This window comes from Myotis yumanensis, unplaced genomic scaffold (genome assembly GCF_028538775.1).
Source record: "Myotis yumanensis isolate MYYU_CA2020_CCGP unplaced genomic scaffold, mMyoYum1.0.hap1 SCAF_9, whole genome shotgun sequence".
In the NCBI taxonomy this organism is placed as follows: Eukaryota; Metazoa; Chordata; class Mammalia; order Chiroptera; family Vespertilionidae; genus Myotis; species Myotis yumanensis.
Genome location: NW_027223760.1, coordinates 56876392 through 56903961, shown reverse-complemented (window position 1 = coordinate 56903961; position 27570 = coordinate 56876392). Strand labels below are relative to the sequence as shown.

General features: G+C 40.3%; 2 protein-coding genes across 3 annotated transcripts in view; one reads left to right on the top strand and one right to left on the bottom strand.

Annotated features, from left to right (window-relative positions):
• The first annotated feature begins 3332 nt into the window (after positions 1 to 3332).
• On the top strand, positions 3333 to 15616 carry AGR2 (anterior gradient 2, protein disulphide isomerase family member). Of its 2 annotated transcripts, none has more exons than XM_070424393.1 (8): positions 3333 to 3373; positions 5898 to 6052; positions 6304 to 6367; positions 6485 to 6537; positions 7864 to 7937; positions 10839 to 10902; positions 13794 to 13877; positions 15321 to 15616. In XM_070424393.1, exons 2-8 carry the CDS (start codon positions 5905 to 5907, stop codon positions 15368 to 15370), a joined length of 537 nt encoding a protein of 178 aa, XP_070280494.1. In that variant the 5' UTR covers positions 3333 to 3373; positions 5898 to 5904; the 3' UTR covers positions 15371 to 15616. The 2 variants fall into 2 exon arrangements, with proteins under 2 accessions (XP_070280494.1, XP_070280493.1); XM_070424392.1 differs by having other exon boundaries at positions 3335 to 3391.
• Positions 15617 to 21092: 5476 nt separating this feature from the next.
• Positions 21093 to 27570, bottom strand: part of TSPAN13 (tetraspanin 13) — a 28962-nt gene continuing 22484 nt past the window's right edge. The window contains exons 5-6 of the mRNA XM_070424391.1: positions 27028 to 27141; positions 21093 to 22157 (exon numbers count right to left, since the gene is read on the bottom strand). Of these exons, the coding sequence (XP_070280492.1) occupies positions 22083 to 22157; positions 27028 to 27141 (189 nt within the window). The 3' untranslated portion in view covers positions 21093 to 22082. The remainder of the gene's footprint in view (positions 22158 to 27027; positions 27142 to 27570) is intronic.

Here is a 27570-nt window from a genome sequence, read left to right as displayed (position 1 = left end):
CTATGGCTCATCAATTATTCAGTTTTGTGAGGTTAACAGTTGCTTACAGGTTATGTCCTTACTATTTTTTTTATATTTTTTATTGATTTCAGAGAGGAAGGGAGAGGAAGAGAGAGAGATAGAAACATCAATAATGAGAGGGAATCATTGATTGGCTGCCTCCTGCACACCCTCTGCACAAGCCCGCAACCCAGGCATGTGCCTTTGACCAGAATTGAGCTGGTTGAAGCTCTATCCACCGAACCAAACCATCTAGGGCTGTCCTTACAATTATCTCTGTATGAATCTGGCTACCTCTGTAACTGACAATGTCTTTTTCTTCTTTATATCTTTAATGCCTGGTGTAATATTTGCTACATTAAATAGGTTCAGTGGATAGTTGATGAGGGGGGTTGTGGACTGGGTGAAAAAGGTAAAGTGATTAAGGAAAAACAACAACACTCAGACACAGACAAGAGTATGGTGATTGCCAGAGGGAAGGGGAGTTGGGGGTGTTAGAAGAGGGTGTGAGGGGATAAATGGTGATGGAAGGAGACTTGACTTGGGGTGGTGAATACACAATACAATATACAGATGATGTATTATAGAATTGTACATCTGAAACCTAGAGAATTTTATTAACCAATGTCACCCCAATATTCAATAAAAAATTTTAAAAGCTAAAATAAAACGATACTATTTAGTAATGTTTGCTAGATATTATTACTATAAGTCTCCACATTTTATTCAAAAATAAAAAATAACCTACTTTAAAATCTGCTTGAATAAAAGCCTCTAAAATTACAGTGACACAAATATAGAAAACACAAAGGTATAGCAGCTATGTAATTAGGCTATTGTTAGGATCATTAGTACTAAGCTTAATTTCACTACCAAATATTATTTTATATATCACATTTTCAAATACTACTCAGCGAAAAAAATTTAATCAAAAATAGCAACCGGCTGGCATGGCTCAAGGGTTGAGTATTGACCTATGAACCAGGAGGTCATGGTTCGATTCCTGGTCAGGGTATGTCCCGGATTGCAGGCTCAGACCACAATGTGGGGTGTGATGGAGGCAGCAGATCAATGATTCTCTCTCATTATTGATGTTTCTATTTCTCCCTCTCTCTCCCTTCCTTTCTGAAATCAATAAAAATATATTTTTAAAAAAATAGTAACAACAGATTTTTAGAATAGCAGGCAAATCTCAAAGACTGATCATATGACCTCAGTTAAAAGTAATGATGTTTAATAAAATATAAGAGAAACTTGTACTATCTATAAAACCCTAGTTGCTTCAAACCAAGACAGTTGTGGGTGCCAAGGATGCCAGTCACCATGGTGCGTGTAGACTATGTTCTAATAATTACTTCCTCCTTGCTATACCTTAGCCACTAAGACTAATCCTGGGTTTTTACTGACATGAGAGTAGGCAGAGGAATACAGTAGAAAATTATAACACCATCATAATTAATTACAATAAGCCAGAGAGGTTTATAGATTGAGTTGTGTCCCTCCAGAATTCACCTGTTGAAGTCCTAATCTTCAGTGTCACCAAATATGACTATACTTGGAGATAGTGTCTCTAAAGAGGTAAGTGAGTTAAAATAAATCATCAGGATGGGCCCTAGTCCAAGATGACTGGTATCCTTATAAGAAGAGGACATTAGGACACAGAAGGAAGACCACATGAAGACAGAGGGAAGAGACAGCATCTAGAAGCGAAGGAGCGAGGAGGCCTCAGGAGAGCTCAAATTTGCAGATACCTTCACCTCAAACTTCTAGCTTCCAGATGGTGAGAAACTAAATATCTGTTGTCTGAGCTACCCAGTCTGTGGTACTTTGTCACAGCAGCCTTAGCACAGTAAGACACCAAGTACCTTCTCACTTCTTAATTCATTAAATCTAATTTATACTCAAAACATTCAAGGTTGGTAATATAGACAGGGAAACCGACATCCCAAAGATGTTGAATGATCTCTGAGATCATCCAGTGGTTGAGCACCAGGAGGCAGGACTAGAGTAGAGTCTCTGTCCCCAGTCCTGCTGGCCTTCCACTCTCAGCAGGTGGTGGATGACCAGACACCTGGGCTGTGGTCCCAGCAGTGCCCTAAACTCATTATGAGACCTTCAGGGTCATTACTTTTTAACATCTTTGTTTCTTTCATCTGCAAAATGAGGGGGTTGAATTAAATATTCTAAGGTCTATATAAATGCCTTCCCCATTTTAAGCATGTAGCTCAAGTCATTGTTTCCAAACTCCTAAAGAAACTGGCTCTGTAAACTCACTTAGAATCAAAAGAAAAGTCAATATTTTGCCCACAGAAATGATCTCTCTCTCACAAAAATATATAGACACTCAAAAATGTTCTGAAATATTATGAACTTAACTCATCTTTTAAAAAGTAATGTTTAAAGGGCTTTCATCCCATTAGTTAATTTCTGTTTTTAAAGATTTCTGCACTCTGAGCTTTTAAGATTTGCACATAGCTTCATGAACAAAACACTGGACTGAGTTTTTTCACAGAAAATCTGAGTTCAGGCTTAAAATCTTCAGTGAACAATTGCATAGTCTTGAGTGAGGGGGGCAGGGAGGAGGAGTTGCAGACCTCAGTTTCTAAATCTGAGAAATGGTGTAAAGAGCTTCCGCATGCCCGGAGGGACAGTTTGCCATTAAATGAATGAGAATATCTGAGCAATACCTTTGCACTCTTTGGAGGGAAGTTGCTGCAAGGTAATTCATTAAAAACTCATAGTGTTAAGGCATCTTTTTAAAACAATCTCCTCAGTTTTGAAATATCGTGTGAGTGCCTGATTTGCATGTTGTTCATACCTATGGTGAAGGCATATTTTGTTTGCCAGGAAGAGGGGAGTATACCATGGAAAGTCATGTGTACCGTAATGGAGCGTAGCAGGTTATATGACTGCAGGGGTTAGAATTGTGAATCTTCTCTTGTGTGCTTTTTTAATGAAGTAAGGGCAGTTTGCCCAAAGGGGAGGGGAAACCATCTACAAACCACACACTCCACATCCAATCACAAAGAGACAAATCAGCCTTCAGGCGAATCAAATGTCTTCATTTAAAGCTTACCTGGACTTGGCACTCTGCCCATCTTTTCCAAATCTCTTAATAACGTGCTTTCACAGTTGAAAACATGCATACTGAAACAGCATACCATTTGCAACATTGGTTTTTAAGAAAAGGAACTCTTTGGCCTAGGAAAGGCATTTGCTTGGGAAAAGGAAAGTTCCTTTCTGGGTTTGCAGCATGTAAATCAGAGATCAGTGGGTGGGACTGAGGTGTGCTCCGGTGCATAAATAAAGGCCGGGCTGAGCTGGCACACTAGGAAGCTTGGACGCATCAAGGCCACCTGGCTCGCACAGACAGGTGGGTGGGGAAAGCCAGGTAAGGCTCCTGACCATAGGGCATGTTGGAAGGGCACTACATTCTGGTCTCTGGTTACCGTGTGAAAGATAGTTTCAAGGGCAATGAAATGGGGTTAGGAGAGGGAATAAATGGAGTTTTCACCAAAGGTTTACTGGGGCCTTTCTTTGGCCTGAGTGGGTAGTGGGCTACCTTCCTGAGCCAGTTCAAGGGCATGCTTTCTCCCTTGGGACACAGGAGGTTGGAGTGGGTGAACTCTAGGTGTTTCCAAGGTGGGACAGGGCCTGGGTCCTCTGTCCCTGTGCACTGGTCACCATCTATGCTCTGCTGGTCTCCCACTGCCTAAAGCCAAGGCCGCAGCCCGGGGAACCCTCCGCTCAGATTGCCCGCTCGCAACTGCAGTTTAGAATGTGACTGAAAAGCAGAAAAACAGTCTGGTGCTCTTTGTCTGGTGTAGAGATTCTTGTTGCATCTTCAAGCTTTAAATTCATGGGATAAACTATAAGAGAAATCTGGGTGCTTTCTTAAAGCATTTATGAATAGGGACACCGAAACCTCCTGCAAGTTTATTCCTCGCTAAAGATAAGAGGGCAGAGATAGAGTGACCAATAAAAAGCATTGGTGAGAGGAGAGAGAGAGAGAGAGAGAGAGACCGACCAAATGGTCAATGTCTCCCACAGTTAGCATTCTGGTTTGAGATGGTTTATGTAGGAAGTTTGCAGGGCAGAGTCTATTGATATTATGAAAAGTCGATAGAGTGAGTCTCAGCAGGATGTTTGAACAGCAGGAGTTACATTAGACAAAATTCTGTCATCCTGCCATAAAACACAAGTAAGATATCAATAGTTCCGACCTGTAAGTGGTGGGGCTATCGCAAGGGCTCCTAATGGCTACTTGAACTACCAGAATTGTCAATGGATTAAATAGGTAAAATGCTTCACCGCCAGTTTATGATTTTCTAAATATACACAGATGCTGTCGCTCTAAATAAAATAGGGAATCAAATGAATGTTGATAAACTCAAAGTCGCTATTTGCCATGATGTTTCTAAATCAATTAATATTCAAAAAGTACAAGTATTCTCACATAAAAGTTCCTGGATTTTTTAAAACACTAGTCTTTATACTAAGAGGGCTGGGAAGCATTGACTTATAGTGCACGTGAGTTGTTTTTGCAGAAGTGTGGGATACAAAATTTGTTATTGGCTTTTCCAGTGTAGAAACTAAAGAAAATCTTTATCAGTGTAGAAAGTAAAGAAAATGCACCCTTGCCTTTTATGTATTGTTGAGTAAGATGTTTTGTGGCTACATACTACTATTTGCATATAATGGGCCAGTTTTATATAAGGTATCATCTGGTTTGATGACTTAGCAACACTTTTTTTTTTTCAATCAGCAAAGGTTCCCACTCAAACTATCAGAACATAAAAAACTTTCCCCTTAAAAATACTAAGTTTTGACAGTCCATCCTGCTTCCTTTGCAGTTTATTTACTTTCAAATCTCCACCAATATTAGAGCTAGATTTTCTTTTCAAACAATTTTCTTTGGCTTTACTAAAACCCCAGGTCTCCTGCTTTGAGTGTTGTAGTCCCTGGATAACCATAGCGATTTGCTGGTGCCATTCACTTTTGCTACTTACTTTTCCTCACTCACTCCGGGATGTTCTCTTGTCATTCACTCTCCTATTCGTGGGAATCTTCTTCACAGCATCGTGACCTTCCCTAAGAATTAACTGCAAAATACTAAAAAAAAACAAACAAAAAAACCCCAAAAGCATAACAAAAACACCCATCAGGTTGCTTTCTCTGTGTGTTATGAGTCCCATAGAATACTTTTGTGCACAAGTGTGCACCCACAACATTAGCTATACCAGGCCCACTGCAAGAGGCAGAGTTGTTTCAGTAGAAGGAACTTGCATTGATATATTTCAGTCAATTCAGAACTAATATCTAGAGTTTGAATAAATATTACTCGGGGGGGAGAGTTATGAGGATGCAAGTTTTCAGTTAGATGAAAAAGTTGCCAGGTATTAAATTAAGTAAGGAATTACTTTACTCAGATCTTATTCTTCAAGGGCAATGTTCCCATTTTAACAAAAAGCTAAAGAAGTATCGATGTTTAGGGTAATTGTTTCAGGATGGGAAAATGGGAGCCAGCACTGCAAAAGGACAAGATTCAGGAACCTTGGTTCGCACCCATCTCATAAATCTTCATCTCTCTGAATGTCAGATTCTTCATCTATAAATGAGGCACTGGGGAGGTGGGAAAAGAGGAGGTAACTGATATGGTATCTTCCAGTACTAAATGTTTTGAATCCTTTAGCTATAAGAGTATATATATCTATTTATTTTCTTAAAATATATCTATATTTATATTGTAGATTCCTATGGAGCTCTACATCAGTATATTTATATCTGTATAGAGACAGAAAGATAGATGATAGATAAATGATAGATGCAGTCTGAAGATTTTGGAGACTGATAATTCTCTTTTGTCTTACTGACTTTTTGCTTGTTTTCATGGTCAGGTTTGCCATGGAGAAGATTTCAGTGTCAGCATTCCTACTCCTTGTGGCCCTCTCCTACACCCTGGCCAAAGATACCACAGTCAAACCGGGGGCTAAGAAGGACACCAAGGACACAAAGGTCTCTCCACCCAAACTGCCCCAGACCCTCTCCAGAGGTAGGAGTCCGTGTCTCGTCAGCTTCCAATGCTGCCTAATTGAGAAGCTGAGACTTGTGTGCTGAACATATTTTTTGTATGTGTTCCTTCTAGATTTATCAAAATTGATAATTACTTCTACTTTCTCTAGAGGTTTTAGTATCAAGTATATCTCTTTAGTATCAAGTATATATCTCAGTCATCATTGCTTTTCAACAGCTTTGGATCTGAAATTATAATAGCTTTAAATTTACTGGTTCATTTTGTCCTAGGTTGGGGTGATCAGCTCATCTGGACCCAGACATACGAGGAAGCTTTGTACAAATCCAAGTCAAGGTAAAGATGCGGGTGACAGCAGCTCCCTCAAAGCTCTCAAGAGCACCATCTAGTGATGTTTAGCTGCACATGAAATCTACTCAGTAAAAACGATCCAATCTCTCTTTTCTTTTCAAGCAACAAACCCTTGATGATTATTCATCACCTGGATGAATGCCCGCACAGTCAAGGTAATTTATTCTTCTAAATATAATTTCCTTTATAGGCTTTTAGCTTTAGGGCCAAGGTCCGATCACTCCTCTCGGTATCCTTAGCATCTAGCACAGCTGAATACTAAATGATATTTCATGCAGTCAAAAGATATTTAAGGCTACTTCAAATATTTCCACGTTTTATGTTAACCATTGCTGCATATTTTGAAGAACAAGCTCTAGGATTCATCCTTGACATCTTTTTCTTTTACCCCGTGTCCAATACATCAGCAAATAACATTGGCTGTGCCTCCAAAATATACCTCAAAGCCAGTGTGGGCTTCATGCAACCTGTGCAGCTGCATAGCGCCCAGTGCTTAACAGTTCCCATGCTTGGTTTAACATTCTGTCGTCATTGTCTGCAAATTCTTAATAACTTTTGAACAAGGGGCTCATGTTTCTATTTTGCATTGGGCGCCATATATTATGTAGCTCCTGCCCAACTCCAACCACTTCCTGCTGTCTCCCTGTTACTGCCATGATCCAAACCAAGAGCTAGGTGCTATAACAGCCACCTACCTGGCCACCCTAGAGTCAGTTTTCCATACAGATGCCAAAATAAATCTGTTAAACATAAGTCAGATCCTATCAGTCATGTGTTCAAGTGGCTTCTTCTCAGATGTAAAATTAAATCCAGATTCCTGACCCAGGGCTACAAGGCTAGACACGATCCGGCCTCTGGCTCCTCCCTTTCTTACCACTCTCCTCTTATTTCCTCTCCACCACATCTAGCCTGGCCTTTGTGCTTTGCCTCAAACATTTGAGTTCATTTTCACCTCAGGACTACCGCTCTTAGAGTCCCCTCCACTTAGTATGACATACCTCCAAAATCTTAGAATGGGTCACTCTCTCACATCAATGTCATCTCCTCAGGGAGACCTATCCTGAGCACTCTATAGCTCTTAAACCTCTTGCTTTGCTTCATTTTTCTTCAAAGTACACATCCCCACCTGAAATTATTAGATATTTATTTATTTGCTTATTTATGATGTCTCCTACACAGGCATTTGAGCCCCTTGAAGAAAGCACATTACTTCTTTTTTTTCACTGCTCTATTTCCAGGGTATAAAACAGTGCTTACCATAGAGTAGACACTCAATAAAAATAGGCTGAAAAAAATGGATGGATAGATGGGTGGATGAATGGGAAGAAGTAGAGGTAGTCAATAGCCTAAATATTACTACACTAATCATTTGCTGAAAGGGCAGAGTTGAACACTGCACTAAAAATTACAGTTCAACTTAAAATATAACAGAGAGCAATGGTGCTGAGATGGATGCTTAATGATTTTTCTTTATATTATAGCTTTAAAGAAAGTGTTTGCTGAAAATAAAGAAATCCAGAAATTGGCAGAGCAGTTCATCCTCCTCAATCTAGTTGTAAGTTTCCTTTTCATCATCACTGACCTTTCTCATTATTCAAAATGGATGATTGGTTTCTCCTGTACATCGCAATCATGTTTGGGATGAACTAGGGTCTGTCCCAAATACTCATCTCAAAGACTGGGGAGAAAAATGATACTTGATTTTATTAATAATCCACCTTTCATGTTAACGTTTTTATTCAGTAATTAAAACTTTAGGTTGTCTGAAAAGTACTCTCCTGTGATTAGGATTTTCTCCGTTGCTGTAATAAATAGAAGGTTTTTGTATTTTGCAAATTACCTCCTGTGTCCCTTCCGGCGGTTCTGGCTGCTGCACACCCATTCTTAGTCCTTGTCTCCTCTCTCCCTGGAAAAGAGAGCTCTCTGGTTGTCCAAATTTAGCCTCCTGCATTCCCACTGACTTCACCATCACCACCCTTCCTGGTGCCCAAGCTTTTCTGCTTACTCTATCATAACCCTCAACTGGAGCCAGAGTCTCTCTCGCTCTCTCTCTCTCTTTCTCTCTCTCTCATACTCTTCATATATTGACAGGTGGGCTTCTTCAAAGAGCATCCACACCAGTAGTTCTTCCTCAACTCCCTTCCACAGGCTCCTCTTCCTCCCCCTAAATATTAAGTGATTTGGTGAATCTCTAGTTGACCTGCTCTCTTATTTTTATATTTTATATTCTCTATGGACAACATCATCTATATGTGTCTTTAATCAATGTTCACACAGTGACAATTCCCACAAGCATGCCACAACTTCCAATTGGTATATACAGCTATGTTCCAGACATCCCATAATTCGCTTAAACTCAACATGTTCCACTGCATTTCTCAGCTTAGTCCAGGCTTTTCAAATTGCTCTTCTTTCTTTAGTTCCTATTTCATCAGAAGTGTTATTCTAGACTGGACTCTCCTACTCACCTGCGGCAGTCAAGCCTGTGGTATATATATATACCACATACACACACACACACATATATATATATACTAGAGGCCCAGTGCACAAATTTGTGCGTGGGTGGGGTCTGGTCGACCCTCCATGATCAGGGTTGGGGGTGCTGATTAGGGCCGGGGGGGCGGGGAGAGGCCGCTGGTCGAACTCCCAGTTGAACTTCCAGTCGAGGGGACAATTTGCATATTAGTTTTTTATTATGTAGGATATATACATACATACATACATACATATATATGATCAATTACTTACAGGAAATTTCTCCCTGGATGTTCAATGAGTATCTCATATTAAATATTTCCCACAGTGAACTCTTTTTTTTATAAAATATATTTTATTGATTTCAGAGAGGAAGGAAGAAGGGAAAAGAGATAGAAACATCAATGATGAGAGAGAATCAGTGATCGGCTGCCTCCTGCAAGTCCCACACTGGGGATCAAGCCTGCAACCTGGGCATGTGCCCTGACTGGGAATCGAATCTGTGACCTTCTGGTTCATAGGTCGATGCTCAACCACTGAGCCACGTTGGCTGGGCAAGACCTATGGTTCTAACTTATAAATATTTTTGTTATTGGTCACTTCCCTATAAACCAGTGGTTCTCAACCTTCTGGCCCTTTAAATACAGTTCCTCATGTTGTGACCCAACCATAAAATTATTTTCTTTTTTTTTTTAATATATTTTTATTGATTTTTTACAGAGAGGAAGGGAGAGAGAGAGAGTCAGAAACATCGATGAGAGAGAAACATCAACCAGCCGCCTCCTGCACATCCCCCACTGGGGATGTGCCCGCAACCCAGGCACATGCCCCCGACTGGAATCGAACCCGGGACCCTCCAGTCCACAGGCCGACGCTCTATCCACTGAGCCAAACCGGCTTCGGCCATAAAATTATTTTCGTTGCTACTTCATAACTGTAATGTTGCTACTGTTATGAATCGTAATGTAAATATCTGATATGCAGGATGGTCTTAGGCGACCCCTGTGAAAGGGTCGTTCGACCGCCAAAGGGGTCTCGACCCACAGGTTGAGAACCGCTGCTACAAACTGAGAACCACCATTTTAGTGAGAGGTGTTCACTTTGCTTAGCTTACTGCGGTATTATTAAATGGCTCCCTGCCTACAAGATAAATCCCATCTAATCCCACATGCCATTAGGGTGATCACTTTGAAGACCAAATTGGGATCACAGTACTCTTCTCACATCCCTCCACTACTTCTTAGCTATTTATGAACAAATGCAAACACAGTGGCATGCTGTGCAAGAAACTACATGAGCTGGCCCCTGAAGCAGCTCTCCAGCATCTTCTCTCACTGCCACCCCCTGCATCCCCTCTAGTTTAGTCCTTTCCCAACACTTGGTCATGTCAGAAAGTGCTACGCATTTCCTCCTCCCTGCACAATCTCAGGGCACCGCTGGCATCTGTCTTCCTCCATCATTAATATGTCAGACACTGGATCCCCAGTATTCATTTTCCCAACTGCATCTCCCAAAAGAGTGTGCACCTATGAGAGATAAGTAATGTATATTGCTACACAAAAAACTTCTAAATAAAAATTTGATAAATGGGTAGCTGAATGCTCAAGATAATTCTATGTTTCTTTCTGTAATTTCTCCAAAAATGACTTGGTTTTTTTTTTTCATTAATCTACTTCCTCCTGCCTCATGAAAGATGTCTTCACCAAACACTATAACTTCTTCCTAATTCTCCCTTCATTTCTGCTCTTTATCACATACATTCAGCTCTTTACCACCTGTTCTGCATCACATTCTCCACTAGCTTGTTTGCAGGCATGTAACTTATCTCTGCATCTGTTTTATTACTCTCTGGGGGAGAGATGTGCCTTCAGTGTCTTAAGATGCCTAGCCCAGTAACAGACACATGTTTGTATTAAATAGTTTGAAAATAACTAAAGAGTAAACAAATTAAAAGCTGCTTTTTTTTTTTTAATCTTAGTATGAAACAACTGACAAGCACCTTTCTCCTGACGGCCAGTATGTCCCCAGGATCATGTTTATTGGTAAGAGACAATGACATGAAACACACGCGGACAATGACCCAAGCGCTTCCTTATCTCCCCTTTGCCCTCTCCGACGCTCAGGTGCCACTCCACCACTCCATCGTGGCTCCAATGAGTTACAGGGGCGGGCAAAAGTAGATTAGTAATAATAGTAACAAACAATACAATAGTTAATAAGTAATAATTCAAGAATAAACTGTTTCACAGCCTCTCAGCTGTAAACCTACTTTTGGCCATCTCTGTACCTCAGGCCTGTAAACACTTATTATTAATCAGGCAAACTTCCAATTTGTGTCTTGGATAGTTCTTTCTCATACTGTTGATAATTATTTTAGGAAAGTTAAGAATGTGACTTTTTTTCTAAAAATCAAAGTTGCCACGCTCCTGCCTGCACCGGGACATTTTATATGCTGCTGGAAGCTTGCCTTGCCTCCCCTTCTGCAGCTACCTGCCACCTGTTCCCTCCCCAGCATCTCTGTCTTTCACTGACCTGCCAAAGCCCACGAACACATGCTCTTGTGGTTCTGTGTTTCTTTCAATGGTCACATCATCCTCAGTTATAATTTTATAATTATTGGTATTTGTTAAATAAATATTTTCCCTCATGGGACTATAAACTCCATGTAGCAGGGACCATAGCTGCTTCTGCTCACCATTATTTTTTCAGCATGACCCTGTGGTGGGCTCACAAAAAAAAAAAGATATTCCTTAGATGACTGAACAAATTAATTGAGTGTGGCTCTGATCAAAATCATACTGATTTAAAGACAGTCCAAGACAACTGTATGGTGATTGCCAGAGGGAAAGGGAGTGGGGGATGGAAAACAGGGTAAAAGGGGGTAATGGTGATGGAAGGAGGCTTGACTTGGGGTGGTGCACACACAATACAGTATATGGTGATGTATTATAGAATTGTGCATCTGAAACCTAGAGAATTTTATTAACCATTGCCACCCCAATAAGTTCAATAAAAAAGGAAAATAGACAGCCCATGATTAAACCCAGCACAGAAAAAAGAGCTCACGCTAATCAAGTGGCTCACCGATGTAATTCCCCACATTCACACTAAATGTACAAAACGGGAGGGAAAAAGCGAAGGAAGGAGGGAGGCTGAACTGGAGTTTCATAGACTTGGTTTTGTTAGGATTTAGAACATTTGGAATCCTTGAAATGGAGACTTTATGGGCATCCAGTCCTACCTTGTGCGCAAATTCTGTGCACAGCATTCCCATCTCAGACAGTTTTAACTCATGTTAGGTCCCTTAAGTCATGAGAACCAACTCCGACTCCGAGGCAGCTTGCTCTCAGCCACTTCCGCACGTGCCTGCACATGAGAATCACCTGGGCGATCTTTAAAAACAAGCTTCCCAGGCCACCTCAACCCAATTAAACAGACTGCCTGGGTGCCCGACAAAGGCATCGGGATTATTTTAAAGCTCTCCAGGTGGTTCCATGGTGCAGCCAGAGTTGTGAGCCAATGGCTGGGTATTGAAAAGCCTTATGTTAACTCTGTGGTTCTCAACCTTGGCTGCACATTAGAATCACCTGGGAACCTTTTGAAAATCCTGATTTCTGGGCCTCATCCTCCGGAAATTCTGTTTCTTTGTTACTAATGTTGTGGCCCCAACCCATAACAAAGAAACAGAATTTCCGGAGGATGAGGCCCAGAAATCAGGATTTTCAAAAGATTCCCAGGTGATTCTAATGTGCAGCCAAGGTTGAGAACCACTGTGTTAACTTCTTACCACGATCAGGTGTTTGTATCCTCTGCACCAAGCAGTAGCAGGTCTTTAGTCTTTGTTGAACAAAAGAATGCCTGCGTTTTGTAAATTACGTTGGTCCTAGTCCAGTATTCTGAAATGACAGAGACTGACCGTCAAATACTAGCGACAGACATTGCAAACCTGCAGTGCTCGCTCGTGTCCTCTTCACCCAGATTCCAGGACATATCTTAGGCTCCTTCAGTCACCTCTCTGGAGGTAAGGCCTCTGTACATCCCATAACACCTCCCTTTTGGATGTGCCTTATTTTATTTTATTTTTTAAATACATTTCTATTGATTTCAGAGAGGAAGGGAGAGGGAGAGATAGAAACATCAATGATGAGAGAGAATCATTGATCGACCTCCTTCATACCCCACACTGGGGATCAAGCCCGCAACCTGGGCATGTGCCCTGACTGGGAATCGAACCATCAACTCCTGGTTCATAGGTTGACGCTCAACCACTGAGCCATGCCGGCCAAGCTGGATGTATGCCTTATTTTAAAAATACCTTTCTGTCTCATTAATAACTTCAATTTAATATAAAACCTGAAAAAAATAATTTAAACAACGCATAAGGGATGACTCCTACATCTGCACTTCTTTAAATAAGCAAAAAAAAAATAGAGAGGGGTACTATATGCTTATTTGACTTTTGATGCTCTTAGGACTCATCTTGTTTTATTTGTTAAAAAATATAGGTTGGTTTTGAACACCAGCATTAGACGTGGGTTTCTGATGATCCAGGTTGCTCCTGGTAACAACACACTTAAATTACAACATAATCATTTCAAAAGCTTAAAACAATTCCTTGGTAGAGAATGCTATTGTTTTCACCCAAAATGAAAACACCAGCCCAGCAATGTGTATTATCCTGTTTCCAGGTTGCTATAGATAGCACAGTGGGGTTCATAACCTTTCCCACAAATAGCCGCACACAGCTGTTGATGGCTCTCAGCCCGGCGTGGGGTCCTGCCTGCCCAAGGCTGCTGCAGAGCGGATGGGGTAGATCTGCCGGGACACACACTGTACTCCTTTCAGAGAACGTGGACAAATCCACGTGCTTCCTCCCGCGATGCTGTAAACACAGCACTCCAGCCCAACATCCCCTTTTGCTTTTCCTTTGTAGACCCATCCCTGACAGTGAGAGCCGACATCACTGGAAGATACTCAAATCGTCTCTATGCTTATGAACCTTCGGACGCAGCTCTGCGTAAGTGTCACCAACTTTGACCATCTCTATGTGGTCCTGCGGGAGTAGAGGCCACGGGACTATGACGAAGGTGGGGAAAGCTGCTCAGGGGCCCCGGGAAATCAGTTTGACCAACTAGTCTCATCACTTTAATCTCATTTTTTAAAAATTTTAATTGAAGATGAATCATTTAAATTAGGTGTTGCTTTTCTCCAGGAGGATTCTACGACATGTTACCTGCATTTCAGGTTTTTCTCTTAGGCACACTAACATATCACAGAATTGAGTGCAATAGTTGTAGTAATCTGCATGCTTTGGTAAATATAGTTTTTCCAAATAATGAAAGTGAAATAATGTAGCCTTTGTTGACACTAAATTCAAGTTCAATTTTACAGATCAGTAGGAAAGATGGCTCCAAATAGTTGCCAAGAGACTCACTCCCGAGAGAGACTCTCAAGGAAGATGAGGTACCTCAATAAGAGACTGCACCTACTGTGACATCTAATTAATCCTTCTGGGAAGAAAACTGGGTTTTTCCCTAAAAGCCAATGCTGCTCAATGACTAGTGGCTGCCTAGAACTGCACTGCCCAACATGTTAGCCTTTAGCCACAGGTAGCTGTTTAATAGCAAACTTAAATTACTTACAATTTAAGACTCAGTTCCTGTCATACTGATCACACTTCAAGCACTCAATGCAAAGGCACTGAATAGTTTTCATTATCACAGAAATTCTCATTGGGCGGCATGTAAAGATTCTCATTATTTTGGAAAGGATTTTGAGGCTGTGTCTGGGCAGCAGGAAAATTATCGTGGTCCATTAGCAATGCCTTCAGTGGGTACTAGGAGAACCAGGGGAAGCATATTCAAAGTATTCGCCATTCTCAAAGTAGTAGCATATCTATGATAATAAAGGGGCAATATGCTCATTAGACTGGTCATCTTCCGGACATCATTCCGGACGTCCTTCCTGACAAAGCCGGGGCCGGAGGGAAGCCAGCCCGGGTTCCAGGTGTCTGCCAGCGGCCGAAGGAAGGGAGCAGCCTGGGTCCTAGGTGCCTGCTGGCAGCCGGAGGAAGGAAGCAGCCCCAGTCCCTGGTGCCGGAGGGAAGCTGGTGCCAGCAGCTGGGGAAAGGAAGGCCTACTCTTGCACGAATTTTCGTGCATCAGGCCTCTAGTATCTTAATGAGACTGTGGATTCCTTAAAGGCAGGTATCCTGCACAGGTAATATCATAGTACCTTATAGAAAAGGCATTTAATAAATATTGGAAGAGAACTGGATTGCAATAAAAGCCATTTTACATAATTTTAGAAAAAAATTACAATAAGATTTCCAACATTTTATCCTATGATATAGTAGCACCCATTAAACAATCAATAGAATACCCAGGTTTGGGGGTTTACTATATCTATTAATATGATTTCTGGTCACGTCTTGACTCTCATAACTTTTTTTGCCCATTAGTTGTTGACAACATGAAGAAAGCACTCAAGTTGCTGAAGACTGAATTGTAGAGAAAAAACAAAATTTGCAAGCTCTTCCCTCTGTGTCTGGCCATGACCTGGAACCAGAAGGGATTTCAGAAGACCCTGCAGAAGGCAGGAGCGCAGTGGGCATGCTCATTGGGTTATGGTTTAATGTTACAACAGCTATTTTTTAAAATTTGTTTTCAAGTATACATGTATGAAAACAATATTGTGTACTACCATAGCAAGCCATACTTTTTAAAAAAATAAATCCTTCGGGGGTGTTAAACTGTTCTTTTTTTCCCCAACTTGGTCTTTCACAGAAAAGCTATTGGGTTCATTCACCAAATAGGACTTTTGGACACACATAATGTTTGGGGTGGGGTGTGCAGATACAAGAAAAAAATAGTTCAAGCAATGAAGACCAAAGACAGTCAAGTTATCACCTCAGCTCACTCATTTTCACTGGGTGACTAATGTACACATTAGCTTAATCACCAGCAGTATCAAACAGAATATGCATTCTTCTGAAAGAACATGTAGAAAGGCATTCCCAAGAAAACCAGGTACCTAAATGGAAGACACCCCCCAGAAACTTCTATGTACACACTTTAATAATCAAATTTTAGTTAGATTTTGCCTAACTCAATGCTCTCAGAGAAAGAGCCTCTGGCAGGTGGCTTTCTCCTTCAGAAGACTGATTTTGTGAGAAGGTCATTCAAAGAACATCTGTACCCATGAAAACATGCTAAAGAAATACTAAGAATTGACCTGATGATACACTGGGTCTCTCAAGGCCTCGAGTCCTGGCCTGGAACAAACTCAGTGGAATTGCTCCCATCTTCGTCACTAAAATACGACTGCCTAGGAGAAGAGCAAAGGGCAGTGATGTCCTGTCTGTGGGGGACAGATCAGAGGTCATTATTTCTCTCTGGAAAAGTTGAGAGAGGGTGTGGTATCAGGTGGAGGAGCAAAGTTAGCTGCTTTTAACTCTGTTCTGCCAAAAATTAGAACTGTGTTCATTTCTTCACTACATATTGAATACTCTCACATTTATTATTATATGGAATTCTCTTATTATCCAGCCCCCACTTGACTTCTTCAACCCCTCAATGACTGTGGTGGTCTGTGCAATGCTTTGCATATTGATTACCTATTGCTTGTCTTGAATAACTTTTTTTAGACAGGTCCTTTTCTGAATAGATTCCTTGGCATTATTAACTTTTCCAGGGCAGATAATATATTTTAAATACTTTTCTCACTCACAGTACTCTGACAGAGCTATTCACTAATGAGTTCTGAGCATATATTGTTGATTGAATGGCATACAAATCTTCAGCAAATATGTCAACAGAGGGATTGGGCTCCCTTCACATTAGCAGGTAACCTACATGTGCATAAAGAGGTAAAATATTCCACTTAGAAAGTTCTCTGAGGGTTAATGAGAAGGAAAAAAAGTTTTCACTGTATAAACAAATATTTGAATGACAACTTCTGAGTTATTCAGGCTTTATCTGTAGTCTAGCAAAATAATTTTTACTTTTTTATTGGGCTGATGCTACATAAGAGTAAGTCCTTAAAATTTACTGAATGACAAAATGCTATTTTAACAATACACATAATTTTAAAAATATAAGTAAGTCTTTGGGAAGTCAAATGCCAAGGTTGTGAGAAAAAATGAATCTCCCTTAGAAAAGTATTAAACACAGAGCAATAGTCATTGAAAAAACAAAACTAACTTCAACCCCATTTCCTCAACTTCTGAGAATTTGTCCTAAGAAGATAAATCACTCAAGAGAAATAGAGTTGTGAAGATGCCAATGGTAACACTATTAAAACATACCCTCCCCAAAAGGCAATATGCAAATATAATGATTACATATTTATTAACACATAGTGCAGTGTATTGTTGTCTATGAAAGTAATAAACATTATGGAGACACAAAAGGATAAGTGAGAAAGAATTTTAAGAGTTTTTATGATTTTTGCAACTATAGGAAATATGTATATACACAAGTTAGAGAAGTGAAGATGCAAACATCAAAACTGTTGTTTAAGTTCATGGAAATATTAGCAAGGTCTAGTCTATCAGACCCTTTATAGGCATCTCACAATTTTTCCTTTGTGTTTAAATAAATTTAAATGAAAGCATGTGTTGACTACTTCTTTGACTACAAAGAATGCTGTAAAAGGAGAGAGTATTCTTTCAAACAGCTGACTAAAAATGTTGGCACCATAGTGAGAATGTAAAATGGTGTAGCCACTATAGAAAAAAAAAAAATATGAGTGTCCCTCAAAGCTGACATACAGAATAACCATACGTTCCAGTAATTTCAATTCTGAGAATGTACCCGAAGCAACTGGAAGCAAGGAAAAAGTATATGTATACTCACAGCACAGCAGCATTATTCACAATAGCCAGGAGGTGGAAGCACCCCACATATCCATCGATGGATGAGTGGATAAATAAAATGTACTACATACATACAGTGGAGTATTATTTAGACTTTAAAGGGAAGGAAATTCTGACATGTTACAACATGGATGAACTTTGAGGACATGATGATAAGTAAACCAGTCACAAAGGGACAAATACTATATGATTCCACGTATATGAGGTACCTACTGTAGCCAAATTCATAGAAAAGAGACTGATGTTGCCGGGTCTGAAGGGAGTTACTGTTGAACAGGTGCAGATTTTGAAAATGAAAATGAAAGTCTGGAATTGGACAGTGGTGGTGGCTGTGGAACAATGGGAATGCACTTAATGACACTGAATTATACACTTAAAAATGGTTACAATCATAGGTTTTGTTATGTATGTTTTACCACATGAAATTTTTTTTTACCAGATTTATCTGAGACCCCATAACTTATAGAAAAGTTGGTTTAACATAAATCATCTGTAAAAGTAATTTACATGGATGATCAACATGTTTGATTAAACCATTTTTACCTGTTTTAGAGCCACAGTCATCTTCAAATGATTGTTTATGATTGCCTAACTCTGCGTTGTTTGCTTGTTTTAGGCATTCAATAATCCTAAATAGCTCCTGGGGTCCTTATATTTAGCAACCACTGGTGAGAGTGGGCACTGGGGGAAGAACAGAAAAAGCTGAAAGGCAAAAGCACAACTTTCTTCAGTGCCTTACCAACAAGATGTACTTCAAACTCCAAGTCAAGGCAGCCTAACTTATTAAAAAGCCACTTGTCATGTTGTGACCTCATCTACCTGTAAAGAGCAAGATCTGAAAGTAAACAAAAGTGCTTTCACCCTCCAAGTGATATCAAAGTCCATTCTTTGACACAAATTTTTAATTCAAAGGCAACTCCTTCAGGCCCTCATTTGAAAATGAATTTTAAAAGCTGGTTTTCCTGAGGTGAGCAGTTGAGAGCTAGCCAGGCATATGGCTGGAGGGGCTGTCTCAAGAGGTATTTCAATGAGTACAATTGCCAGGATATGACCTGACATTCCAGAAACACTTCAATATGAAGAGCACTTTCTCTCTCTCTCTCTCTCTCTCTCTCTCTCTCTCTCTCTCTCTCTCACACAGACACACACACACACACACACACACACACACACCTGGTGCAGTTATTTGTTTGGAAAATATTCACCAACAACACATCTTGTCATTGCACTTGGCATAGAAACCCAGGAGTAAAAATTAACTGCCCCAAACATACCAAGTGCAGAACAACTTTACACAAATCCCCTCACTTTCCCAGAAACCGAGGAAGCTTGACCTCTAACCTTACTGTCATCTCTAATAAAACAATGGACACACAGGCGATCATATTTGTACGATTGCAATGCCTGAAAGTGTTTTTCTCCTATAAAGTATTATGTAAAAATGTGATTCTAACTTTTCTGTACCAGCTAAAACGTAAAGTAGTTTCATATATTTACTCAGTGCATTTTCAAAAGGGTGAATAAACTTTCATAGGGTTCAACAAATATTTATGAAAATGATAGAAGGAGGTTTTTGGCATAAGGACATGAAAAACTAAGCCACACTGGTTTCTTTTCTCTCTCTGAAGGGCTCCTTTCAGCAGCATATTGCTGAGGTAGACCACGCAGAACTGGCTTTCATACCAAACTCACTGCTGCTTAGAAAACAGAGTATCTGGGATGAATTTATATCACATGAGCTCAGATTTTAGAAATTATAGTTTAACATTTTTCCTTCATATTAGCATTATATTATCTAATTAAAATTTCACCTTTAACTTCAAGGCTGACTGGGCAGATGTTCTGAGAAACAGTCCTCTACTATAAATGGAATATGTGAATAAGGCATAAAGAGAAATGCTTAAAGGTATTATAGTTTCTTTTTAAAAATGATTCTATAGTTTACAGCCCTAAAGATGCATGCTTCCCAGCTCTGATTTGTAGTTAGGCTGACCCAAATAAAGGCCATTGAAATTAGAGCACAAACCAAGGCTATGGGTTTTTTGTTTTTTTCTTCTCTCTGAAATAGCCCTTTCAACATATAGTCATTTGTACCAAGAAAATTAATATGTGGGAAGATTCCAGAAACTCCTGTGAGGTTCAAAATGACACAAGGCAAACAGGGAAACAAAAAGACATGGTTCAAAAGTTTCACTTCCTTCGTGTGTCACTTAGAATCTCATCTGATGGTATAAGAGGGAACTTTGTTAGGTTGGCCAGTGCTTAATATGACATTGAAGGATAACAGAATATGCTACCCCACCATATGCCTCCTAGGCATAAAGATTATTTTGAGCTGATTATGTCTGAGAAACAGCAGACACAGGAGAAGCTCTGAAAACTGAGAAATGTATCCTTCTGTGGGGGAAATTTACATTTACAGTGGAAATCTCCTTTTGTAGGGTGTCCCTTCTCTGTACCAGGAAAGATGACTCTAAATTACAAGAAACTCTTATCAAAATGTAGAAGTGACTGACATAGTTCTGCATCATAAATGTCACCTGTCCTTTGTTTACTGTGCTGCTCCTGGTAGCCCCCATAACTGGCGCGCGCGCGCACACACACACACACACACACACACACACACACACACACACACACACCTTTCTTTTGCCTTTAACTAAAGATGGTATTTAAGATGGTGGCCTAATTCATCTCAGGGAGTTAGTCTTTCTGAGTATCCCTTATGTATACATGAGGCATACAATGTGAATAAACTTCTGGTTTCCTCTTGTTAATCTGTCTTTTATTACATGGGGTCTCGGATAAGAACTCAGAAAAGTACAGGGAAATTATTTTCCTCCCCTACATTATGGGAATTGTATGACTCAGTTTTCTTGAAAGATTAGCCAACCTTCCATCCTGGAAGTCACACACACACACACACACTCTACTCTAAAATTCTATAGATCAACCATTTACCCTCTTTCTTGGTCTAAAACCCATCGAGACAATTACCAATAAAATACCATATATAGAATGCAAGACAAGAAATGACTAATTTTCAGCAACAGGAGAGAACTTACATATTTTTCCCATATAAATATGAATGACTTCCCTTTTAAAAAACAATTCTCACCATGGAGAAGATATTAAACACTGAAACATTTTAAGGAAGGATTTGGAGATGACCACAGTAAATATTAGCGCTAGAAGTTCATTTCCATGGCTGGATAATACTCTAAAATGGCAATACTCTAAATCAAAGAGAACCCAATGTAAAAAGAAAAGTAAAAAAAAAAAAAAAAACCATTTCACTTAATTCATGTGTTCAATTCTTCCATTACTTTCTTTTAACTCAAGCACTCATACACGAAGAAAGGTTACCTTCCTTTAATTTTTTAATATAATATACAGAACCCACAATACTATTTCAATTTCAAATTATGGGAGGTCACATTGAAATATGCTTGGATTTGACAAGCTGCTGTTACAATACTGAAAAATTTCATGAAAAATTTATTTAACAATTTGTAGATAATCAAATATCTTTTTGCTACGTGGGCCAAAGCATTAACAGTAACTTGTTTAAAAATGCAGTTTTTGGACTTCAAATTACTATAAAAGAATATCAAGATTATACGGATATACTTTCTGAATTTCTCAAACACATTCCATTTTGGAGGCTGAAGGCAAATGTTATACGTTAGAACATTCATGAGACCATTTCTCCTTCTCACTTACCTGTAAAAATCAAAAACTAAACCAAACTTTCCTAAAGACATAGCTATTTCTAGAATACATTAGTGTAATCATAAAAGACCACTAGAACTACATTATCACTTTTATGTTAATTTTCACCACAAAACATACTTTCTAAAAACACAAAAAGTTTGGGAATTTGATTTCCCATTCTGACTTAACATAATAGAATCTCATACTTACTGGCTTTAATAAACTTCAACTCTTTTTTCCCAATAGGAACTATCTACACAGCACAGTGCTACATACAATGAGTTATTCCAGTCAGATGTATATCTAGAATCACAATATGATTAACACAGTAGTGCCATACAAAGTGTTTCTGCAGATAAAAAAGCTAAGAAAGGCCACAGTGGACAGTGCCAGACACTGTGAATACAGTAGATTACAGGTACCACTGAGGTTCAGAGGAGACCACAAGTTTCTTTTTGTTTTTCAGCAATGGAAAAAGAAAAACATTCAGAGAGACATAAGAGTAAAAATATACAAATCCACTGTCAATAATGAAATTTTTCAGATACTGTTTCCTTAAAACAGGCAAATTAACGTAACTTAAAGTTAGCTGTGAACAAGATCAGAATGTGAAAATTCTTCCTGGTTTTCTCATCAAAGGAATGCACTAGGATTAGCACGAGGATCTTTCTGGTTCCTGTATCTGTAGGTGAGCCAAACACCCAGAATCTGGAATAGAAGAAAAAAAGGAGAAAGAGAAAGTAACAGTTGTGTATATTTATTCAAAAATCTCTAAAGCACCCTGACCGGTTTGGTTCAGTGGGTAGAGCGTCGGTCTGAGGACTGAAGGGTCCCAGGTTCGATTCCAGTCAAGGGCATGTGCCTTGGTTGCAGGCACATCCCCAGTAGGGAGTGTGCAGGAGGCAACTGATCGATGTTTCTCTCTCATCAATGTTTCTAACTCTCTCTATCCCTCTCCCTTCCTCTCTGTAAAAATCAATAAAATATATACATTTTTAAAAAATCTCTAAAGCACTTAGTATTATTTGTTCAAAACAGAAGATCTCCCCCCCACCCCCCCAAAAAAAGAAATGTAGTCAGTAATCCAAAAGGGAGGCCCTGAGAAAGAGTAATATAAACACTGTGGTAGGATGACTATGGCCCTCCAAAGATGTCCAGATCATAATCCCCAGAACCTGCAAATGTCACCTTAGGTAGTAACATGGACTCTACAGAAGTGACTGAGCTAAAGATCTTGAGATTGGGAGATTATCTGGGTGGGCTCAGTGATATAATCACAAGGCCCATTATTAGAGAGAGACAGGAAGGATAAAATCAGAGATATAGAGAAAAGGTGATGTGATGACATCTTGAAGCAGCTGGATGCAGAGTCAGGGAGAGAAAATGCTACCCTGCTGGCTCTGAAGATGGAGAAAGGGGCCAGGAACTAAGGAGTGCAGGCCACCCGTAGAAGCTGGAAAAGGCAAGGGAACAGGATCTCCCCTAGAGCCTCCAGAAGAGTCTCCATTGTAAGCTTTGGCCCTCCAGAAGTGTAAGATAATAAATGTGTGCTGCTTTAAGCTACTACCTCTGCGTTTATCAGTTAGAGCAGCAATAAAAAGTGAACACAAACACTAACTTGTTTGACTAGCTAAAATATCAAACATTTGGATAATTCAGAAACAAACTGGGCTCAGCAACAATTAAACAATAACAAAAAACTACCTAATATGAAAATAGACCGGCAGAACAACTAAACAACCGGTCGCTATGACGTGCGCTGACCACCAGGGGGCGCGTGCAGAACGTGGCGGGCGTCAGCAGCAGGTGGCAGAGTGAGGAACATAGCAGGCGTTGGCCTCAGCAGGATGGTGAAGCAGGTGAGTGGGGGCGCCAGACCAAGGCGGGACGCTGGTCACTGTCATCAGGACAAACCTTTGGTGGTTACTGAAAATTCTTTGCTCCCGCACGCTGCGGTCCTGCCTGGCACTCGCACCTGCTGCCGGCGCCAGCCCCGCTTGCATCTGCTGCTGGCACCCGGCACCAGCGCCATCAGTGAATGTGAGTGGTGGCTGCAGCACTGATCCCCCCTGCGGGTTTTTCCACCTCCCCCTGCTCCTGAAGGACAATTGGGACAGCAGCTGCCGCTCGCACCCACTGACAGCGCTGGCCCCATTCGCTCTGCTCTGTTAGCGGGTGTGAGCAGGGCCAGAGCCGTCAGCACGTGGGAGTGGTGGCAGCAGGAGCAGGGCTGCTGGCAGACAGGGGACCGGGGACCGTGCCAGGAGGGCCCAGGTGGGGGCACGGAGGATGGGCCGAGACTCGCCCCTGTGCCAACTGCAGCCTCGCGGCCCACAGTTCCTTTCAAGGTGCATGAATTTGTGCACTGGGCGCCTAGTATAATAAATTTTCCTACACAGATCATAACTAACAAATCTCAGAGAGAAGAGGGGGGATAGAAAGAGATTAACCAAAGAACTTACATGCATATATGAATAACCAGGGACATAAACAATAGTGCCATGAAGGTGGGGGAGGAGGTGCAAGGTGGAGGTAGTCAATGGGGGGAAAAGGGGAGACATCTGTAATACTTTCAACAATAAAGATAACTTTTTTAAAAATATATTTTATTGATTTTTTACAGAGAGGAAGGAAGAGGGATAGAGAGTTAGAAACATCGATCAGCTGCCTCCTGCACACCTCCCCCTGGGGATGTGCCTGCAACCAAGGTACATGCCCTTGGCCAGAATCAAACCTGGGACCATTCAGTCCGCAGGCCGACGCTCTATCCACTGAGCAAACCGGTTAGGGCAAGATAACTTTTTTTAATATGTTATAATTCCTACCTCTCCAAGAGCAATGGGGGCGGTGAGGGGAAGGGAAGGTTATAATTTTAGAAAATAAGTTGTTATTGTGCCATGTCCCACACCAGGTTCACTAAAGACTTAACCAATACAACTTTATTTTTTAAATTAAGAAATGTGTTAGTTCTGTTTCTGTTACCAAGTAATACAAATTTTTTTGAAAAAAATGCAAAATTTTAACTCAAATATAATTTGAATTTCAAATTATATTTCCCACTTTTGATCTGTGTCAACTTTTAATCTAAATTTTGTTTATCTGATTTCATAACTACTCATTAGTTCCTTAAACTACTTCTGGAGAATTATGGTAAGTCCTAAATTTTCTCCATTTACCATAATGATAATTGCTGAGCTGCTGTATAATCATGACTGGCCATGTGTATAGTACAACACATGGGGGCTTATGGAACTATGCTTTATGAATTGAATCAAGAAAAAATAAGCCTAATTTAAGGAAGTGGAATGTCTGGCGTGAAGTCTGCATGACCAGGGGAAAGGGAATTTCCTTAAACACTGAGAGTACTTTGTGACAGGCTCTGTTCTACAAATTCATACCCTCCTCCCCACACCCCTACAAAGGTAAGCACTCTCATTCTCCTCATGTCACCAGTGCGGGAACTGAGGCACAGAGAGGTTAAACAGTGGGTAAGAGTCACACAGGTCCTAAGTGGTAGAACCGGGTTCCAATCTGAAGTCCATGCTCTTAATCGAGTTTGTGGTTTTATGTGAGAATCTGATGTGTTAACTGGCTGTTCTCCCGGTGACATTTCACCTATATTTCAGCTATGCTGGTTACTATAATACTGACAATACTAACACCCCCTGTTGTCAAACAGCTACTTCTCTGGCACCTCCCAACCTGCCCCAGCATCATTTCCCTGACCCTGCCTCGGAAACACTGGCACCCGGGGACCTTCTGGTTAGAATTTTGAGATTGTTAAATATTCTTATTATCATCCCTGGGTATATGCCGATTGTGTAAGCTATGGCCCTTTGGGAAAACAAAGCCGTTGAGTAAAAATACTCATAATCTGGAGCCATATTATACCAGAATTGAATCCCTCCAATTCAGCTTTAAGTGAGGAAACAGGCCAATCCCTTCCTTTGCCCCAGTGCTGAACCAGTAGCTCCTCCCACAATCCCCAGGGCGAGAGCCTGGAAGGTAGGCTACACCCAAAATGCAACAAGATCTAAGTTAGAATCAATAGGGTTTTGAGCTTACAAACATGCTCATGACTTGCCCTGATGGTGAACTCGGTTGACTCTGGAACCTACACCCAGTAACCGTGAGTTGCCAAAGTGTTGTTTATAACATAGAAATGTAGAGTATGCAGGAATAAACCTATACTCATTCTACTAAGTATAAATATAGAAAGGCAGAAAGGAAATATGCCAAAATAGAAATATTCACTATTTCTGGGTAGGTCATTTTAGTTAGTAGATATATTTAATCTTTCATCTTCATAATTTTCTGTATTTTCTAAAGCTTCTAACAAACAACATGTACTAGTTGTCATAATTTTTTTTCAGATTCTAAATCAATGCTACTTTGATAGTTTAAATTTATTTTCAGGTATTAATAGTTTGAATCAAATCATTGTTTCACCTACGATAGGGCATCATCAGTCAGTTAGCCTCATCCCTTGAAACTCTGAGAATCTGTGATTCTGTGAAATACTGAATAAAATTTTAAAAAGTTTAAACTGACAGAGCCTATAAAATATTCATTATCCAGAAAATATCATGTTATATAAATTATTATTAAAATTTCTAGCTGGGTTTCAAAAGGACATGGTATGTAAAATATAGAACAGGATTCCATGAAAGAACACTTTAGAAATCTAAGACTCATGAGTTTATATTCTTAACAAATTCTTAAAAATTTTAATTTTTTAAAAACAGTAGGAGAGGAGATGCATAGGCAGAGCACAGAGGATTTTTAGGGCAGTGGAAATACTCTGTAAGATACTACAATGATGGATGTGTGTCATACATTTGTTCAAACCCACAGAAGGTATATCCAGAGTGAACCCTAATATAAACTATGGACTTTGGGTGATTATGACGTGTCATTGTAGGTTCATTCGCTGTAACAAATGTATCAGTAATGGTGAGTCATAGTGATAATGGAGGAGGCTATGCATATATAGGGCAAGGGGTATGTGGGAAACCTCTGTACCTTTCTCTCAATTTTGCTATGACCTCAAAACTGTTCTTTAAAAAAACTAGCCCAGTTTAAAGAAAATAGGCATAACTGAAGGTCGTGTAATCTGATGAGAAGAAACGGAGCTGCTCAAAAGAAAAAAATTCTCAAAATAATTTCCAGATATAAAGAAAGAAACCATGCGGCAGCACTCTGATAACTTGAATCCAGTTAGTGACGTACGCGGAGAGTGCTCATTCCAGTTTTTCTCCATCTGCATTAAGTTCCCATGACTAAAGTTTGTGTTTTCTTGTTTGTTTTTATTTTTTTTTAATATGTTTTTATTGATTTTAAACAGAAGGGAAAGGAGGAGAGAGAAACATGGATTGGCTGCCTCCTACTGGGGATCAAGCTCACAACCCGGGCATGTGCCCTGACCAGGAATCAAACTAGGGACCTTTTGGGTACATGGGACTATGCTCAACCAACTGAGCCACACTGGCCAGGTTAAGTGACATGTTAAGGTAAAATGCCACATACAACAAGAAACCGTATGACAAAGGAGGGAAGGCACCGAGTTATTTGCACGTACCTCTGTGAAACTGAAGAACAGGCCAATGCCCCCGACAAAACTCAAAACCTCTCCCGCATATTTTCCTATTATCGGAGCACACGGTAAGCAGGGGTGGCCGCTTGTCATACAGCTCTGAATCAAGTAAAGAGAAGAACTTTTGTTTCAAAGTACATTTATACAGAGCAGATAAAAACTGCACCCACAAAAATAAGTGAACGCCTGGAGAATTCTATCCCATTTGGGGCCTTGGTTCTTCAGTAGCATCCGAAATTCGAAGACGGCTCTAAGATTCCCCCTCCCAGTGCCCACGCCCTGAAGGATCACCCTCTTGAGTGTGGATGGGATGTTTGAATACTATGAAGAGTCAGGTTCGTGTTTATGTTGCATTACATCAGTAACTGTCTTCACAGAATGGAGAGATCGTCATGCCGACGTTGATGCCACCACATCATGAGATGGCTGCATAGTCAGACCTGAGAGTAGCCTCTGGAAGTGGAGAGACACCCAGCAAGAAAACAAGACTTCAGTCCTTCAATCACCAGGAGCTGAATTCTGCCAACA

Bases quoted from the DNA above. Each gene is read 5' to 3' on its own strand.
- AGR2 (XM_070424393.1), top strand. From the start codon at position 5,905: ATGGAGAAGATTTCAGTGTCAGCATTCCTACTCCTTGTGGCCCTCTCC. The intron at 10,903-13,793 runs GTAAGAGACAAT...TTTCCTTTGTAG, and splicing joins CCCCAGGATCATGTTTATTG to ACCCATCCCTGACAGTGAGA. The intron at 13,878-15,320 runs GTAAGTGTCACC...TTTGCCCATTAG, and splicing joins ACCTTCGGACGCAGCTCTGC to TTGTTGACAACATGAAGAAA.